The sequence below is a fragment of the Pleurodeles waltl genome, chromosome 8, assembly GCF_031143425.1.
Source record: "Pleurodeles waltl isolate 20211129_DDA chromosome 8, aPleWal1.hap1.20221129, whole genome shotgun sequence".
NCBI lineage: Eukaryota > Metazoa > Chordata > Amphibia > Caudata > Salamandridae > Pleurodeles > Pleurodeles waltl.
This window is the reverse complement of record NC_090447.1, coordinates 699309765-699329803: the sequence shown is the minus strand read 5'-3', so window position 1 is coordinate 699329803 and position 20039 is coordinate 699309765. Positions and strand designations below refer to the sequence as shown.

Sequence of the window (20039 nt, the reverse complement as noted above, 5' to 3'; positions counted from 1 at the left end):
GACTGCTCCAGGAACTGCTGTAACAGCAACAAAGTATCCAGAAAGGCTACTTTTCCTCTGCAACTTCAGCTCTAGCCAGCAACTGCAACAGTTTCCATGGTGTGCATGCTCTGGGGACTCCCTGTCTTCACCCTGCACCAAAAGGACCGAAGAAATCTCCCGTGGAGTGACAGAGTCACATCTCTGCTCATGCAGGCACATTCTAAGTCGACGACCATTCTCGTGGACTCCTCTCCTGGCGACGAGCTTGCTCCTTGGAACACAGGTGGTGGACCCCTTTAACACAGACTGTCCTAAGATGCTGCTGTCCCAATTTGGAGGAGGTAAGAGCTTGCCTTCCCGGAGTATACAGCACTGTGCCTTCTTCACCTCCTGATGCCTCTGTGCGCTATTTGCAACATTCCTTCGTGCACAGCCTGGCCCAGGTGCCCAGCACTCTATCCTGTGATGCTCAACTTGCTGAGTTGACCTCCGGCGGCGTGGGACCTTTCTTTGTAGTGCTGCACCAACCACATTTTGCACCTCCTTTGTCCCCATGCCGTGGGACTCCCATGGGTGCTATCTAGTTGACTGGGGGCTCTCTGAAGTGCTGAGAGTCCCCTCTTCCTCCTCACACAGAGTTGAGGCTCCTAGGTCCCTCCTGGGTCCAGACAGCTCCATTCTGACGCAAAACGCATCACACAGGAACCTGCTGACATCTTCCTTGGGTGCATTTCTGCAGTCTTTGTCCAACCGAGGACTCTTCTTTTGCACCCTCTTCCGGGTTGGCAGAGGATCCTACCCTTCCTGGAACTCCTTACGACTTCTGAACGTGGTCTCCTTCCTTTTCAGGTCTTCAGGTCCAGGAATCCACCATTTGTTGTTTGCAGTCTTGCTTGGTTCTTGCAATAACTCTAATCTTGACTTATAGTGTGTCCTAAGGAAACTTGCAGTACTTTACTCCTACTTTCCTGGGCTGTGGGTTGGGGTATTTTACTTACCTTTGCTGTATTCTTACTCACCCAGAGATTCTATACACACTACACTTGTCTAGGGGGGGAATTTGTGATTCACATTCCACTTTCTTAGTATATGTTTTTTGTTGCCCCTAGACCTATTTTCTCCCATTGCATTCTATAGCATTTCCTATTGTTTTCACTATCCTATGTCTAATTACTTACCATATTTTGGTTTCTAGTGTACATATTGTGTATAATACTTACCTCCAGAATGAGTATTGACTCTAAGATATTTTTGGCCTTGTGTCACCTACCTTTATTTTTGGTAACACTGAGTATTGTCTTTACTTGTGTATAAGTACTGTGTAACTATAAGTGGTATTGCAGGAGCATTACGTGTCTCCTAGTTCAGCCTAAGCTGCACTGCTATAGCTACCTCTATCAACCTAAACTGCTAGAACACTACTACATTTCACTAATAAGGGATAACTGGACCTGGTGTAAGGTGTAAGTACCCAAGGTACCCACTACAAACCAGGCCAGCCTCCTACACCTGCACTATACACAAACATTATGAAGCAGTCTCCCAATATGTGTGCAACAGCCTTCACACTCTTGATTCAAAAAGTAATTTTCTGGTAGTTTGTCAATACATCTCCCGAATTTACTCAAATGTTACAATTGAAATTTTGAATCCCAGACAAACAGTAGAGTACAACACAAAATATGTTGTCACAGTTTGGTACAATTTTATAAATTTAACATTGGGATAAATATGTCTCACTGTCAACAATTTTCTCTATAAAAATTGCACTTGGTTTGAAAACATGAAGTTGTGTACTCAGGTGAAGGCAGCAGCCATAATAAAGCACTTACTTGTTGATAACTTGAAAAATGATTGTGATAGCCAATCCAAAAATGGACAAAGAACAGCCAGCAACTGAGGCAATTTCAAGAGGTTTTGCATAGGTGTAGTGTTGCCTGAAGCTCTAAAAAGAAAGGTGGTGATTGTTAGAAAATATTACTACAATGTAAAACTCAACATTCTATTTTACTGTCTGTATTTGCACCACTTTGTTAAAGGACTGAACAGGTCACCTTCCATCAAATGGAAGGAAATCCGCTTCTGGCTTCCAGGTGTTTGACTAGTTTATTGTCTTTGTAAATTTTATCACCATTGACTCAATGAATCTTTTGTAGAGAATCTATGTGCTAGCTCTAAATTCTGTTTTTTTTAAACATCCGTGTTAGACCTGTCAGCCTTAGGGTGGTCTTTCCCAAACGTTTTTCCTTCCTCTTCCATTTTTGCTGCTGGGGAAGTTCTCATCTCTGTTCTCCCTCACCCCTGGACTCACGCATCTGTGCATGCATGACATTGACACTAAGGACAGTCCTCCTGTTAAAAATATAATTTTATAATGTCGTCAGACAAGGTGATGGCTAGTATCACGGTCTCCAAGATGCTGGCTTTAGAATTGATTGAGCCCCCCAACAGTCCCTGGTCTAGCCCTGTAGTACTATGTTCTTATTGGTATAATTGATATTGATGCACACAATGATGCATTCAAATATACAAATGCAGTTGCATTACCATTATTAGATTCCCCCATTAAGATCAGGCAGGCTCTGAGACCTAGGATGGAGGATACTGACTGAAAGGTCACAGATGAGATAACACGTAGCCGGCAGGCAAATGCACAAACAGGAAACTTAGCTTAGATCCCATAGATATGCGTAGCAACACCATAATGGTCCCAGGACATTGGCCCCAAAAATAAACACATGGCCAGAGGGGTTTGTGCATTCCCAAAAACACCATAAAGTTAGATACCACATGTAGTTAAGACAACTTAGCCAATCAGAACACAACACACACAGCACATGCAGCAAATACACGCCCCTCATGCCGGACATCTGGACACATACTTGCTGGCCCACAATGTATCCACGCAAGGTTGAGGCCTATCTGCATTTATCAGGACTTTTTTTATGACTCCATGACAAATGTTCACATTCTCAACCAAGAAAGGAATGTTTTTAATTACTCTATGGTACTCAGAGAAATGTATACAACCTCTTTGCAAACTGATGTACATCGAGAGTGCTCAGACCCCAGTTTTGTAGCTGCTATCCTGCCCGTAATACTTAGTTAAAAAAATTGCTTCTGTTTTGCCAGACGTGTCCTGTGTTTTGTTTTTTAAGGTAAATGCACATTTGAGCAACATTTTGGCGAGCCAGATCGGAGCTCATTGGTTCCTCAGACCTGACTGCAACCTCTGGATGAATTCACATTTGTGCAACAAGAAAGGTGAGCAGACCCTGCAATTGATTGGAAGTTCTGCTGAATCTGCGGTGTGGAGGTCCTTTCTGAAACCCCCATCAGAAGAGTAAGAGATTATGTCAGAACCTCAGTCCTAGCATTTAGTGTGTGGCAAACTAGGAAAAAGCATAACCCATATCAGTCACCTCTTTTGTTTATCAGGGAAGGTGAATATTGTTTGAATTGTTTTTTGGTTTGGGTTACTGATCCCTTGGACCGCTGGGCATGACACAGATGCTACGCACATGCCCTAGGTGTTGTATAGGGTCAGAACCTCTGTTTTAAGAGGTGCCTTTCGCTTGGACCTCTAGGCGTGACACAGATGGTATGCATAGACTCTGGGTGTGATATAGGGCCCACACCTCAATCTTACAAGGCTAAAGAGGTTTTCTCAGTGCTACCGGTTTCCTAGCACTGTTAGTATCTGAAAGATGTAAGATGTGGGTTCGCTTGGACCCCTGGGAGTGACACAGATGGTATGCAGGACCCCTGGGTGTGACATAGGATGTAATTCGGATGGTGGGGAACTACAACAATTGGGATCCAGGAGGTTAGGCATAGCTTATGTTTGGCCATGAAGGGCCTATGGCTGTTGAAGTTTTTCCTTTCTTTCTCCATATAAATTGTTGTTATTTTTACCCCAGAGCTGATATCGCCCAGATTATTAGGCTCACTTAGTCCCGAGCACTCTGCAGAGCTTCCCCTGGTCACAGGATAACATGCGCTAGGAGAGGGCTAAGGTATTTCTGATAGGCCATTCCCCTTATTTTTGCTGTGCCTTGTCAGCTTTTCTTTGTGACAATTGAAATGGTGTCATGTTGATATTGTGACGCTGGTAAATTATTATGACTGTGTTTACCTTAACTGTTATGTTTTGTTGATGATTTAATATGCTATGAAGGCATTGCTGATTCTCAAAAATTGCTATTTGATACCAAAGTAAGGCTTGCTATTTTGACGCCAAATTTCAAGCTATTTGAATTAACAATTGCACTATTTCCTAAGTTATGATCCTTCATGTGCATTGATAATTGTGTTTAATAAATGTTTATTTTGATGCATCTGTGAATAATGTTGAGCTCATTAGATCTAGTAATCCCCATGTATATATTTTCCCACTACCAGAGTTGAACTGGTAATCCCTGTATACATATGTCCCCACCATCAGAGTAAAATTTAAGATTCTCAAAAACAGAGAGGTTAGACACGTATAACTTAAGAGCCCCCAAAAAGCATAAAAGCTAAAAAGGGTAACTATCCCCTAAACAACTACCCAAATTCATCATGGAAGCGCATAATAAATAGGATTCCCATACAGGCTAAAAAGCTTAGCAAGTTTTGCCACAAGATACACACACACACTAAGGGACACTTGTTTCTCTGGCCAAAAGAGGGAACCTTTGACAACAACATAATCATACAAACTAGAACACACATACGAACAAAATACATATGGCAAAAGAAGACCAAAAGAGAAGCATTATGGGAAAACTTCGAGGACGCCCAGGCCGATAATACTAACCCGCAATTAGCAAGCAAAATATCTGCACCTGCCCTGCCATATGTAGGGATGGAGGTGCTCTCCCCGATGCCTACTATCCCTGCTTAAGAATACACCAAACCACCGGTCGAAGGAGACCAAGGGGTACCAGCAAGCTGTCAGGTCTAGACATGACAAACAACAATCCCAGGCACTCCAATCACCACCCCACCCCAGCGCTAGAGCTCCCTGAAATTTGACCCCCTGTCTATCACGTTCAGGCCACCAAACCTCATCCACACAGAGAACTCACACTCCAGCTGGTTCTGGAGAATTCACCCAAGTGACAAGGATATTCATGGCAGTTCTGGACAGTGAGACAACTAGCGAGGGTGAGGAAGGGGATCCCAGGACCCAACGACAAAAGTGGGTACTGCCGAGCCTGATCACCTGACAATTGTAGACTGACAATAAGGGAGATTATAGCGAGAAATAAAGAATAATTATTTGCACACCCATTCTGTAACTTGCTGGCAGCCTGGACCAGGGAGGGGAACCAATTTCACTGGTCCTGGCCTAGAGGAAGGTTGCTTTATCCAGATAAAGAGGATTGCATCAGATTCAGAAAGGGAATTCCCCCTACATGCAGCAGTGACTCGTAAGGTGGAAGAGAAAGCAAGTAAAGGCAAGAAGAGAAGAGAGAGCAAGAAATGGTTGGGACAGAACCAGAACATTACAGCAAAATCTCTGAGCTGGGATTAGACGGTCCTGGTCAGAACAGCTGTCACCGCAGTGGCACAGAAGGCAGTGGCACCAATTATGGTACCACCACTGAGGATCTGAAACTATAAAGCAACTAGTAGCAGGATTCAAGGAAGTAGTACAAGGGACACCCGAAGCCAGGACCGGGTCACAATTTCCCCTCCGCTCCCAGAACCAGATAAGCCATTGTAGGAGGCTGAACTGGCTTGTAGTGAGTACCAAGGGGTACTTGCACCTTGCACCAGGCCCAGTTATCCCTTATTAGTGTATAGGGTGTCTAGCAGCTTAGGCTGATAGATAATGGTAGCTTAGCAGAGCAGCTTAGGCTGAACTAGGAGACGTGTGAAGCTACTACAGTACCACTTAGTGTCATATGCACAATATCATAAGAAAACACAATACACAGTTATACTAAAAATAAAGGTACTTTATTTTTATGACAATATGCCAAAGTATCTTAGAGTGTACCCTCAGTGAGAGGATAGGAAATATACACAAGACATATATACACAATAGCAAAAATATGCAGTATAGTCTTAGAAAACAGTGCAAACAATGTATAGTTACAATAGGATGCAATGGGGAAACATAGGGACAGGGGCAACACAAACCATATACTCCAAAAGTGGAATGCGAACCACAAATGGACCCCAAACCTATGTGACCTTGTAGAGGGTCGCTGGGACTATTAGAAAATAGTGAGAGTTAGAAAAATAACCCTCCCCAAGACCCTGAAAAGTGAGTGCAAAGTGCTCTAAAGTTCCCCTAAGGACAAAGAAGTCGTGTTAGAGGAATAATGCAGGAAAGACACAAACCAGCAATGCAACAACTGTGGATTTCCAATCTAGGGTACCTGTGGAACAAGGGGACCAAGTCCAAAAGTCACAAGCAAGTCGGAGATGGGCAAATGCCCAGGAAATGCCAGCTGCGGGTGCAAAGAAGCTTCTACTGGACAGAAGAAGCTGTGGTTTCTGCAGGAACGAAAAGGGCTAGAGACTTCCCCTTTAGTGGACGGATCCCTCTCGCCGTGGACAGTTGTGCAGAAGTGTTTTCCTGCTGAAAGAACGCCAACAAGCCTTGCTAGCTGCAAATCGTGCGGTTAGCGTTTTTGGACGCTGCTGAGGCCCAGGAGGGACCAGGAGGTCGCAGATTGGACCAGCAGAGAGAAGAGACGTCGAGCAAGACAAGGAGCCCTCTCTGAAGCCAGTAGCACCCGGAGAAGTGCCAGAAACAGGCACTACGAGGATGCGTGAAACTGTGCTCGCCAAAGTTGCACAAAGGAGTCCCACGTCGCCGGAGACCAACTTAGAAAGTCGTGCAATGCAGGTTAGAGTGCCGTGGACCCAGGCTTGGCTGTGCACAAAGGATTTCTGCCGGAAGTGCACAGGGGCCGGAGTAGCTGCAAAGTCGCGGTTCCCAGCAATGCAGCCCAGCGAGGTGAGGCAAGGACTTACCTTCACCAAACTTGGACTGAAGAGTCACTGGACTGTGGGGGTCACTTGGACAGAGTTGCTGGATTCGAGGGACCTCGCTTGTCGTGCTGAGAGGAGACCCAAGGGACCGGTAATGCAGCTTTTTGGTGCCTGCGTTTGCAGGGGGAAGATTCCGTCGACCCACGGGAGATTTCTTCGGAGCTTCTGGTGCAGAGAGGAGGCAGACTACCCCCACAACATGCACAAGCAGGAAAACAGTCGAGAAGGCGGCAGGATCAGCGTTACAGAGTTGCAGTAGTCGTCTTTGCTACTATGTTGCAGGTTTGCAGGCTTCCAGCGCGGTCAGCAGTCGATTCCTTATCAGAAGGTGAAGAGAGAGATGCAGAGGAACTCGGCTGAGCTCATGCATTCGTTATCTAAAGTTTCCCCAGAGACAGAGACCCTAAATAGCCAGAAAAGAGGGTTTGGCTACCTAGGAGAGAGGATGGGCCACTAACACCTGAAGGAGCCTATCAGAAGGAGTCTCTGACGTCACCTGGTGGCACTGGCCACTCAGAGCAGTCCAGTGTGCCAGCAGCACCTCTGTTTCCAAGATGGCAGAGGTCTGGAGCACACTGGAGGAGCTCTGGACACCTCCCAGGGGAGGTGCAGGTCAGGGGAGTGGTCACTCCCCTTTCCTTTGTCCAGTTTCGCGCCAGAGCAGGGGCTAAGGGGTCCCTGAACCGGTGTAGACTGGCTTATGCAGAATTGGGCACATCTGTGCCCAACAAAGCATTTCCAGAGGCTGGGGGAGGCTACTCCTCCCCTGCCTTCACACCATTTTCCAAAGGGAGAGGGTGTAACACCCTCTCTCAGAGGAAGTCCTTTGTTCTGCCATCCTGGGCCAGGCCTGGCTGGACCCCAGGAGGGCAGCTGCCTGTCTGAGGGGTTGGCAGCAGCAGCAGCTGCAGTGAAACCCCAGGAAGGGCAGTTTGGCAGTACCAGGGTCTGTGCTACAGACCACTGGGATCATGGGATTGTGCCAACTATGCCAGGATGGCATAGAGGGGGCAATTCCATGATCATAGACATGTTACATGGCCATATTCGGAGTTACCATTGTGAAGCTACATATAGGTAGTGACCTATATGTAGTGCACGCGTGTAATGGTGTCCCCGCACTCACAAAGTTCAGGGAATTGGCACTGAACAATGTGGGGGCACCTTGGCTAGTGCCAGGGTGCCCTCACACTAAGTAACTTTGCACCTAAGCTTTACCAGGTAAAGGTTAGACATATAGGTGACTTATAAGTTACTTAAGTGCAGTGTAAAATGGCTGTGAAATAACGTGGACGTTATTTCACTCAGGCTGCAGTGGCAGGCCTGTGTAAGAATTGTCAGAGCTCCCTATGGGTGGCAAAAGAAATGCTGCAGCCCATAGGGATCTCCTGGAACCCCAATACCCTGGGTACCTCAGTACCATATACTAGGGAATTATAAGGGTGTTCCAGTAAGCCAATGTAAATTGGTAAAAATAGTCACTAGCCTGTTAGTGACAATTTGAAATAAATGAGAGAGCATAACCACTGAGGTTCTGGTTAGCAGAGCCTCAGTGAGACAGTTAGGCACCACATAGGGAACACATACATATAGGCCACAACCTTATGAGCTCTGGGGTCCTGACTAACTGGGTCCCAGTGACACATAACAAACATACTGAAAACATAGGGTTTTCACTATGAGCACTGGGCCCTGGCTGGCAGGATCCCAGTGAGACAGTGAAAACACCCTGACATACACTCACAAACAGGCCAAAAGTGGGGGTAACAAGGCTAGAAAGAGGCTACTTTCTCACAGCCATAGGGCCAATATTGACCAGTCCTGCGTCCGGAGGATGACACACACACTCATTCTCATATGTCCAGTACTGTCAGTAACTCAACGTTCAGAGGAGGAACCTATTGTGACAGTGCTGGTAAATAACATACCCTACCACTTCCTGATTGACTCAGGGGAAATAAAATTCTGTTCAAAAGAAGGGATTGTGCCCTTATCCAAAGGCTCAATGAACATGTAGGGGTTCTCGGGCACGATCATGAGGGTCCCCTTCACAAAGCCCCTGGAGTTATAAGTAGGAGGCAGCTGTTTGAAAGGACGGCTGCTATATTACCCCTCATCCCTGAATAATCTCCTAAGGAGGATCTTAATGGCCAAAGCAAAGATGACCATTCGTTTCTCAAAAGATGGGACAATGACTTGTTCAACCCCTGGGGTTACCCCATCAAGACTCACGTCCTTAACCTGCCAACACAGATCAACTTATAAGAGGGGCTCCCAACGACCTTCACTAACACAGTCCTCACAATCATCACCAGTACATTGGTCTGCTGGGTGGTAGGCTACAGCTGCCCAGCAAATTTGTGTTTTGCCAGGATAGAACTGAGGAATGGGACCCCGTCACCCAAGACAGTATTGACAACAGGGCAGAAACAAGGCCTGTCAGCAGTGCCACCGCAGTTGTGGGCGAAGGGTACTTATGACGTGCAGCTCATCAATACCAGTGAACCAGTAATGATAACCTTACAAGAAGGGGCTATCCTCCTGGGTGCGTCAGTACCCCCTGTCCAAAGCAGCTGATGAGGGTATAGAACCCATAATCCAAGCACTAGTTGATCAGGGGGTCCTTCACATGGAGGTCCCCTCCTGCAATGCACCAATCTTCCCGGTCAAAAAGAGTAGGGGAGGGACCTGGTGCTTGGTATAGAACATGCATCCCCTCAATGACATTCTGGTCTAGGAATTCCCCATGGTGCCAGACCCCTCCATCATACCAACTAACATACCTGCTATTTCAAGAACACATTCTTTACCACTCTGCTGCACCCTGACAGTCAGTACCTGACAACGTTCACTTTTCAAGGGGTTCAGCTGCTATACCGAATACTACTGCAAGTAAACTGTGAGTCCCCCACTCTTTTCAATTGAATACTGAGGATGGAGCTCACCAACTTCCAATCGGATAGCACTCTGATACAGTATGCAGGAGGAACAGCATCTTGATATGCAGCCCTCCGAGGACCTATGTCATCAGGACACAGTAGCTCTCCTAACTGCACTTCCCAGGAGAGGGTATAAAATAGAGAATGGGAAGATGTAGCACATACAACAGGAGGTCAGTTATCTGGGTCAGCTGATATCACCGGCGAGTCAGTAGATCACTCCATAGTGTACAGAATCTATCAGGGATATGCAACCGCCAAAAACAAAAAAGTGCAAGCGAACATTTTTAGGGCTGTGCAACTACGTCAAGCAGTGGGTCTTGGCTACAGCACACTTGTTGCCCCTTGCTCTAGGCTATAAAAAAGGTGAAGTCTGGCCATGAGAAACCAGCCTGGATGCCTGGAATGCACAATGCCTTCTGCAACTTCAAAACAGAGATCACATACTCCCCCATGTTGGAAACGCCTGATTATAAGAACTAATTATTATTCTACAGCCACGGGCGAGTCATGTCAGCAATCCTGACACAAAGATATCCCAGCGGGACCTTGGATTCGGTCATGCAGGGTCATTTCCCATGCGAGCAGGCTCTGGCAGCAGAGACCTTTGTTGTCGACAAAAGCACCTCCAATGTGACGGCACCACTGACACTATATGCAGAACATTCAGGCGGTCATTCTGACCCTGGCGGTACAGGCGCGGCCAGAAACGGAAAGTCGGCGGTCTCCCGCCGGCTTTCCACTGCCCAGGGGAATCCTCCATGGCGCCGCAGCTTGCTGCGCCGCCATGGTGATTCCGACCCCCATCCTGTTCCTGGCGGTTTCGGCCGCCAGGAACAGGATGGCGGTATGGGGTGTCGTGGGGCCCCCGTAAGAGGGCCCCACTTAGAATTTCAGTGTCTGCTTAGCAGACACTGAAATTCGCGACGGGTGCTACTGCACCCGTCGCACCCCTTCCACTCTGCCGGCTCCATTCGGAGCCGGCTTCCTCGTGGAAGGGTGTTTCCCGCTGGGCTGGCGGGTGGCCTTTTGGCGGTCGCCCGCCAGCCCAGTGGGAAACCCAGAATAACCGCTGCGGTCTTTTGACCGCGGTATGGTCTTCTGGCGGTTCCCGCTTGGCGGGCGGCTCCCGCCGCCCGCCAAGCTCAGAATCACCCCCTCAGTGTTTGTGGTCATACAAAAGAGCAAGAGCACACTGACTGTGCAATGGGTTTCAGGCTGCAAATTGATTCTCTCCAGGCCATTACTAAAGTAGTGTGGTGCCACCTAGTAAACCCAACCACCTTCCTAGCCCATGAGGTTCAGCAGGGGGGGAGACCCATGCTGCGTGACATACACCTGAGGGAATTAGCCAGGCAGAGGAGGATCCCTTTCTAGATAGTGAGGCACTGTACATCGACAGTTTCTCCGTGATTGATCAAGCATTGGAGTTAGTTAAGACAAAATGGGCTGCGGAACAACTCGCCAAACCCCTCCAGTTCACGCCAATTAAAAATAACAGATCACACAATGGTCTAGGGAAGCACCCAAAGACCAATAAAAAGAAGCCCAAAACTAGCCCAAAGAAAGCCTCTGGAAAATGGCGTAGTCAAGACACCTGGTGCCACTTAGGAGAGTCACGTTGCATGTCACATGCCAGGACTAGAGGAGAACCCATGTGACTTAAGGACACGCTGTGACTGCCGACCAACGTTCAGTGCGGTATGCCTCCTTTTTATACATCCCCTGTGCGTATGTAGGTCAAAAACACTGCCCAAACCAATGGCACCCCCATGCATACTAAGGTACTGGAGGACTGGTGACGCCAACAGAGCACCAGTTAATAATTTGAATTATCCACATGCTCACTAGAGTCACCCCACAAAACATACTTACAGACATACACCTAGTCAGCCATGGAGAGGGGGAGGCCCAAATTCCCCAAAGAAATTCAGTACGTTCTTAAATAATAACCAATTTAATCCAAATTAGATACCCTTAGTGGGGCCACCCTCCAGTGCCTTACTCAAATCACAGAAAACACACAAATTCCTAAAAAATAATTGGTGACATGAAAGGATGTTATGAGTTTTTTCTTTATAACAACCAAACCTAGCTCTCATTCAGTATGTCTGCTGTCAAGCTGCCAAATGCACCACCTCTACAGCAGACCATCACTTTCTCAGAGGCTGCACCAATATCCCCAAACAAGATCAAGAGCTACAGCCGCTCCAAGAACTTTCCACATCAATACCCCAATGGGATCCCAAACCACACCCGCTCCGAAGACTTTCTTCAAACTATTTACAACCGAGAAGCTCCCATCACCAAAGAACTTCAGAAACCTTCCCCGGAATTATCTCAAGATCTACTATGTTCTACAAGTTATGTGTTTTTATACATTTATACACTCTCTTTCTCCTAGGGGTGCTACTGCACTTATGCATTTCTCAGAAGTGGCCGTGTCTAATGGAGTCTATTCAAAAATCACCACTGCCCTTGTGTAGGGACCACTCCTACGTCATTTATAATTACACTGCACCCAACACTAGCATTCAACATGCACTACACGACGTCCTTTTACACAACACATATTCCCGGACATCAGCTGGGTCATGTTTCTTCTGTTCACTGATACCACATACAGTAGGCGCAGATAGGCTTTACTTATCCCAAGAGGTAGCCCCTGAAAAAGAAAAATGTCTTCCACATCTATATCTATGTAGGATTAGCGCCAAAATACAACCTAATAGGGGAAGCGCGTTACAAGCACCTGGGGGCCGAGGAGGAGCCAGTGGCAGTTCATCAAAGGGCAGGAGCCCTTTGAATTCGTGGTAGTGCTCCCGCCTTGCGGGACGCGCGCGGGTGGCGCCCCGGTGAAGCCTGGGCCAAGAGCAGGCCCGTCCTGTGCCCGTCGGGGACCGGAGGAGGCTGGGCTGGGCCCCCCTCTTTCGCCAGCAGTAAAGAGACTAGCCTGCTACCCAAGAGAATACAGATTATTCTACACAGTTTAAACTGAGTAGTATTGTTTACCATTACAGTTGCATTAATAGCAGGCCTCTCTTACAAGTTTTCCTGCTGTTACTTGGTGGCTACTACCTGGAGGGCTCTATTTAAACAAGTATTTAGCCGACGAGTGGGACGCTGCTACTCTCCGGAAGAGGCTTGACAGGCAGGGCCAGATACTCCAGTGGCAGGACATTCAATATACAAGTAAGAGAGTTATCCTTTTTTCCTTGTATTTTGTATTTATCGATTTTATGAGTATTTTTTATCATGGGGAAAAGGAAGGCTGTAGATTTACCAGCGCAAACTAAGGGAACAAATATAGCGAAAAATCGCCCAAATAGATCCCCGAATTTGGGCCCATCCAATAGGTTAAATCCACTTGACGAAATAGATCTTTTAGTCAAAGAAGTTGAGTCTATGCTAGGTACACAAACCATGGGGATAAATAATCCAAAGAAAGGCCCCCCCAAGGATAGAAAAATCTCGGAGATATTTAAAAAGAAGGGGAAGAGGAATCCTCCAGATGTAACAACAGAGGTCGATGGGGATGGGGGCCCGCACAATTGTAAGGACCCCACTCCAAAACCCATTCTTAGTATAGTGAGTCCTCCAGTATCCCAGGGGGGTTCCCCATATGTACCAAATACACTGTCTTTACTTCCGTTGAGCCCGGTGATCAAGGTCGTTCCAAGTCTATTGTGTACTAATCGCTTTGATCCACTGCTGGTAACAGAGGATTCGCCTGTGCCCGTGAGTGTGTTCAAGCCTGTAGTTGGAATATCCAATCCTAGTGTTATCCCACTGATCTCCCAGTCTGATCCGGAAGGTAATGAATCTGCAGCTAGCAGAGGCAACCTGGCTACAGTTCTCCAGAGAGTCGATGAAGTTAAGGGATTGGTTCTAGTATTAATAGATCTTTTGAAGAGCAACCTTGTGCACCAGCATGGGAATAACTGTGCTTGCGAAGGGTTTTGCAGGGTTTGTGGGGAGGCCAGGGGAAAATAAGTATTCCCCTCTTCTGCCCCAATAAAGGGGGCTGAGTCAAGGGATAATTCTTGTCTCCCGATTAGAGGGGGGACAATTCCACAAGGGTGGGAAGATTACCGCCGCGTTCCCATCAAAGATAACTTGAGGCCCAAAGGGAGGTTTGAAAATGCACCTAGATACAGAGACCGCTTAGGAAACTGGGCAAGCAATTCAACTAGCGATAGAGTCAGAGGTAGGATTAACGGATCTGACCTCCCGGAAACTGTTCAAGAGGACAGTTCTACACAATCCCCTAACAGGCCATATAAAACCTCCTACAACAACAATATTTCCTCCCGTAACAATACTGAGAACATAGCTATCAAAGAACAGGATTTGTGCACAAGTCATGGAACAAATAAAATCTATTTGATCAATGTTCCAAAATTATCGCCAGGGTCAGTTGAGAACCAAGCCTCTTTGATTAATAAAGTCACACACTGGATACGCTCCAGACGAAGTTGCCTCTCTGTCATTCGTTCTGATATAACATCGGCTGAGAGAAACAGCATCCCAGGGACCAATTTTGATATAATTACTATCCATTTTGAAGATGAGACCATGGTGACTCAACTAATGGATTTTGATTCTCGCACCCATTCCAACAGTGTAACAACTATGGGGGGGATAAGACTTATGTTAAATCTACATAATCCTGGACTAGATATGGGACCGGATGGACCAGATGGCTCAACTAATTCCTGTGGAGGTGTTGTATGTAAGTTAGCTACCGATCTTGGGTCGTTGCCTGATCCTGTATGACTGACTTCTGAATCAGTGACTCATGCGATGGCCTGTTTCAAGGTCTCACATTCAAAAGGGAATAATAAAGTACCATCATTAGACATCTGCAGTAATGACTTGGGCCCGGGGGATGCTGGCTGCTCAACTATGGTGATAAACCAAGGCAAATGCATGTTAGAACTCATGTCTTGGAACATTGCTGACTTGGCAAAGAAATTAGATGATAGCGAATGGGCCTTTTTCATTAAGGATATAGATATTTGTCTGTTTCAGGAAACTTGGGTAGAGGATGCTATCAATATAGATGGATTTCTTTCATTTAGTGTTCCTGCTATACCTTCAGAGAAGGGGTCGGGCCGGGAGAAAGGTGGGTTGTTACTACTTGTAAACAAGAACCTGCAGTGTGACTACAAGCTTATGGAAATTGATTCTGTAGATATAAAAGCTATGTGCATTACGTTCAAAAGAAGCTTATCAATTGTTATTGTTAATGTTTATATACAATCGGTCTCATGCAGCTCTGAGTCTCACACCTTGGCCATTTTGTCCGAATTTGTAGAAAACCTTCACCCCTCGACTATTTTAATTGTAGCTGGAGATTTTAATTGTACCTTTGAACCTTCCACCCTTATTAGTGGCCTAACCGACGAAGAGGATGAGCTGTGGGGGATCCCACAATTATCTATTACTCGCAGTGCTTTAAATGGGCCGGTACTCTCCGGTACTGAGTACCGGCACTTTTTTTATTTTGAGAGGGAGAGTACCGGCATATCTCAAGAAAAACGTTATACTTTTAATTGGAGAGTACGGTACTTCTCAGAAACAAGCAGGTAATCTGATGGAGAGTACCTGCACTTCTATTTTTCCATTGAAAGCACTGATTACTCGGCCCTGTAAAAAATCTCGGGTGGCCATACAATTAGCTACATTATGTTTAAAACACGGCCTTAGGGCTTGCAATGGCAGAACACCATCTGATATGAACATTGCACCAACGTTTAAAAGGGGCAAGTCCACAAGCACCATTGATTATTTTTTAGTTGATGTCAGGTTGTGGCCCCACTTGGAAGACATGAAAGCAGTAGTGAGAAGCGATAGCGATCACTTCCCTTTGCTTTTTACCTTTTCCGGAGAAATGTTCAGGAGAACACTTCATAATCATGTTACAACAATCCCGCCACCATGCTGGAACAATAAATTCACTAAGATTACTTGGCCAAAAGTGATGTTCAACCCACATCATATTAGAGCAATATACCAAATTTTTCTGAATAGTTTGGCTGAGTACGAAGACCAGGCTGTGGGGAATATTCAGATTCTTAAAATACATGATAGCATGGCCATTCAGCTACGGGGTTCTTTTACAAAGCAAGGAGGTTAAAGCCATGTGAAGGAAAAGGGGCATGTAAGGGATGGTTTGATGAGAGGTGCTTAAAGGCTAAGTCTGGGCTGAAAGCAGTAGTAATGTCTGGTTCCCAGGGGGATATTAAACAAGCTAGGTCCCTATATAAAGGAACCCTGTCCAATGCAAAAAAGCGGTGGGAGGATTCCTAGTGGCAGGAATTATTAAATGCCTTTAGAGAGAAGAATAACAAGCGTTTTTGGGAACTTCTGTCTAAAAGAGAAAATGGAGGTAGGAGTTGCCCCAGCAACCACATACAACCTGAAAGCTGGGTGGAGCATTTTTCCACCCTTTATGCCCTACCAGAGGGCTCAACGGGCACTAATGTAGTCCACTCCTCACCAATGTTATTGGATTTGAACCCCAGTACGCCCCTCCAAGTGGGGGCCCAGTGTATTCCTAAGGGTCACCTCATTTTTAAAGTAGAAGAAACCCTTTAGGCTATAAACAGTCTGAAACTTGGAAAAGCACCCGGACCGGATAAACTTCCTGGAGACCTTTATAGATCGGAACCAAATATCTGGTCCTGGTATATTAATGCCATCTCAAATAGTATAGCTGCAGGGGGACAAATCCCAGGTACATGGAAGGGGGCCGAAATTATACCCATCTATAAAAAAGGAAATGCTAACCTTCCAGCCAATTACAGGCCAATTAGCCTTATAGACAACTTACAAAAGATTTTCGCTAAACAAATTCTACAGAGGCTAACTAGCTGGGCCGAGGAGCACATAATTCTTTCCCAACTACAGGCAGGGTTCCGTGCTAAAACCAGCACGGTAGACCAGGTCTTTAGATTGGCCATATTGTACTGGAAATATGTTCTTACCGCCAAGCAATGCCTATATGTAGTATTTATAGACTTGCGATCTGCTTTTGACCTGGTCCCAAGAGCTAAATTGTGGGAAGTGCTGGGCAGATTGGGAGTTTCAGAGGACTTATTACTCCTGCTAAAACGATTACATGAAAATACTTATGCCCAAGTGAAGTGGGGTGAACAAGGCGAACTGACAGAACAGATTCCAATTAGAAGGGGAGTTCGCCAAGGTTGTGTGCTAGCCCCCTTACTATTTACTTTATTTATTAATGAAGTAGTGAAGGCTGTGTCCACATGCCAGAATGATGCTCCCTCCTTGAATACACAAAAAATCCCAATCCTGCTTTTCGCGGACGATTCGCTCCTCATTTCCAAGACACCGATGGGGTTGCAAATTCTTGTTGACCGGTTCAATCTATTCTGTGGCGATCACGGGTTGGAGGTTAATATTAATAAAACAAAACTGATGGTGTTTTCCAAAGGTCCCAGTAAAAGATGTTCCATTCACATTGATGGAGTCCCCTTGAAGGAAGTTAGCTCTATAGACTATCTGGGAGTCAGGCTAACTAGTAAACTATCATGGGAAGAGCAGATCACAAAAAGCGCAGGGTTGTTACAACATAGAGCTTCATCCATACTGCGCTTTTATCAAAGTTCCTTTACAAAAGCTGTTTCCCCAGCAATAAAAATCTATATAGCTAAGGCACAGGGTGCAGCCCTGTATGGAGCGGAAGTATGGGGTTCCTCCAACTGTAATAAGATCTCAGGGGGGGAAAACAACTTTGCAAGGGCTTTGATAGCGTGTCCACGCTCTACACCCCTGCTTCCACTATATTTGGATCTGGGGTTAAGTTGAGTAGCAGATCTAGTTATTTTAAGACCCCTCCTTTATTGGATCAGGCTATGGATTACCCCTGAGTTAGATATATATAAGACCTCATTACTTGACCAGTTAAAATGTCCAAATGCTTATACTCTCCCTTGGATTTGTCATGTGTCCCATTGGTTTCGTTTGTTGGGTTTGGGCGATTATTGGGAAAATCCCCACAAACTAGAGAGACGGCATAAAAATGTTTTAAAGTTAACTTATTGGTCTTATATTAGGGATAACAATATAACCTGCAAATCTCACAGTCGTTTAACTAATTCTTTTATTGATCTCAAATGGTCTCCAAAGTTTGAATCTTATCTGGACATCATACCGGATCTGCAGGGCAAGAGTCTATATGCAAGGTTTCGTTTCTGCTCTTTGCCCCTGATGTAATTGATTCACAGGCGGGGGCCGATCAGTCTTCCTGATACATGCCCTGCTTGTGGTAGTACCTTTGAAACCATCGAACATTTTGAGGGTTATTACAACTTTGGAGGAGGTGTTAATCCGTCCCAAAAGTGACTGTAAAGTGACGGATATACCACCAGCCGTATTACGAGTTCCATAGGATATAATGGACTCGTAATACGGCTGGTGGTATATCCGTCACTTTTGGGACGGATTAACACCTCCTCCAAAGTTGTAATAACCCCCTTTATGTTCTTCTGTCCAGCCTATGCGATTCCGCAATCAAAATGGATTTGCAATACTTGTAGGGCTAAGGAATTTAAGAACTGTTCCTTGGCTCTACAGGTGTTAAAAAGTCACAATTCAGTCAATGCAATTCTTCCAGTGAGCAAGTATCTAGTGACAGCATGGCGCACATGCTGCCATTCCTAAAAGTAACCTAAGGTTTTATTATCTTAGAGTTTTATGTGTAACTTGAGCTTTCTATTGTTTTAATGATCTTAAACTAATTTATAGATGTGTAGATGCTGTATTTAAACAAAGAATGATTATTTATTCATGTACTATTTACTAGTTTTGTTTTTATGTTGCTTTTATGGTCAATTGATCGAATAAAGCTGATGCTGATGACAACCTAATAGAGTGAAGCCCCTTAGGGTAGTAGTAAATCTGACCCCATACAAGACCAGTCTGACATAACTGAATCTTCTCACTAAGCCTAGCAGTATCCAAACTGAGCTAGATAGGATGCACAGAAAGAGTGCTATAAGGGAGGATACTGTTTGGCCCCAAGATTTTCCAGAAAATAAAATTTTGGAGGTAGCAAAATCACCTCACCAGTGAAGAATCACATCCACTCCCACTTCTATCTGTGGTCCCCATTGGCTCTTAGCATATCAAGATCTGTCTTCATTAACAACAAATGGACCCTAGACATGAAGTTTCAGTGCATGGCCATCTACCTCAATGATATGAAGGGAAATGGGTTTCATAGGAGAGGGTTGAACAACAGAGTAGATACCCCATGTCAGGAGATCTGGGACATTGAGATAGATAGGTATACGTGGGCAGAAGGAAGGGACAGCCCCTAATTGTATGGAAACTAATGCTTTATTCCTTATGTTTCAGAGGCAGAGGAACAATTCCGCTGGGTGCGAATGAAAACTGTGGCACTATTCTGCACATTCCAGACATGCAATGGGGCACATCCACAATGATGGACACTTACTGGCAATGCAGGAAGTTTTCTTACACCCAGCTCATCCCCGGATGGCATGACCTCCACTTACTCATCACCATACATACCCCGACCCTGGCCATTCCCGGAGAAGATCTGTCAGATAAGGAAGTAGATGACTCTGTTGCATTTGGCTCAAGAGTAAAGAATTGCTCAATATTTTGGGTGGGTTCAGTACAAGGACATTCCAGAGAAGTTCAAACTGTTCACTGACGTGCAAGTATCAGTAGGAGGGTCCATACCATTCTTTACTCTGCAGACAAAAGCGAGCGCCCGCCGGTTGCAAATAACCCGGTGGGAAATGCTCAAAATTAAGAACAGCACAGTGCACTGCCTCAATGAAGTCAAGGAAGAACTGAGGGCTACCAGCCTCATGGTGATGCAACATCAGTATGTGTTAGACTTAACGACCGCAATGGAGGGTTGGGTATGTATGAAGATTGATGCATCTTGCTGTACTTTCATACCTGGCAATGACATGGACATTGGAACTCTAACTCTTGCCATTCAAGTATTGCACCAACTACAGAAAGACATGAGTGGAGAGGGAGGTGCCCCTGAGCAGGAGTGGTTCACAAACTGGTTCTCCTGGCTCCCCCAGTGGCTGATCAGTCTGTGCACATCCTTGTTGCCCA

General features: G+C 45.8%; 1 protein-coding gene across 1 annotated transcript in view; it reads right to left on the bottom strand.

The window, feature by feature from the left end:
• The window catches only part of ADGRG7 (adhesion G protein-coupled receptor G7), a 1214738-nt gene that overhangs the window by 325501 nt on the left and 869198 nt on the right, over positions 1-20039 (bottom strand). The window contains exon 11 of the mRNA XM_069204827.1: positions 1815-1927. Within this exon, the coding sequence (XP_069060928.1) occupies positions 1815-1927 (113 nt within the window). The remainder of the gene's footprint in view (positions 1-1814; positions 1928-20039) is intronic.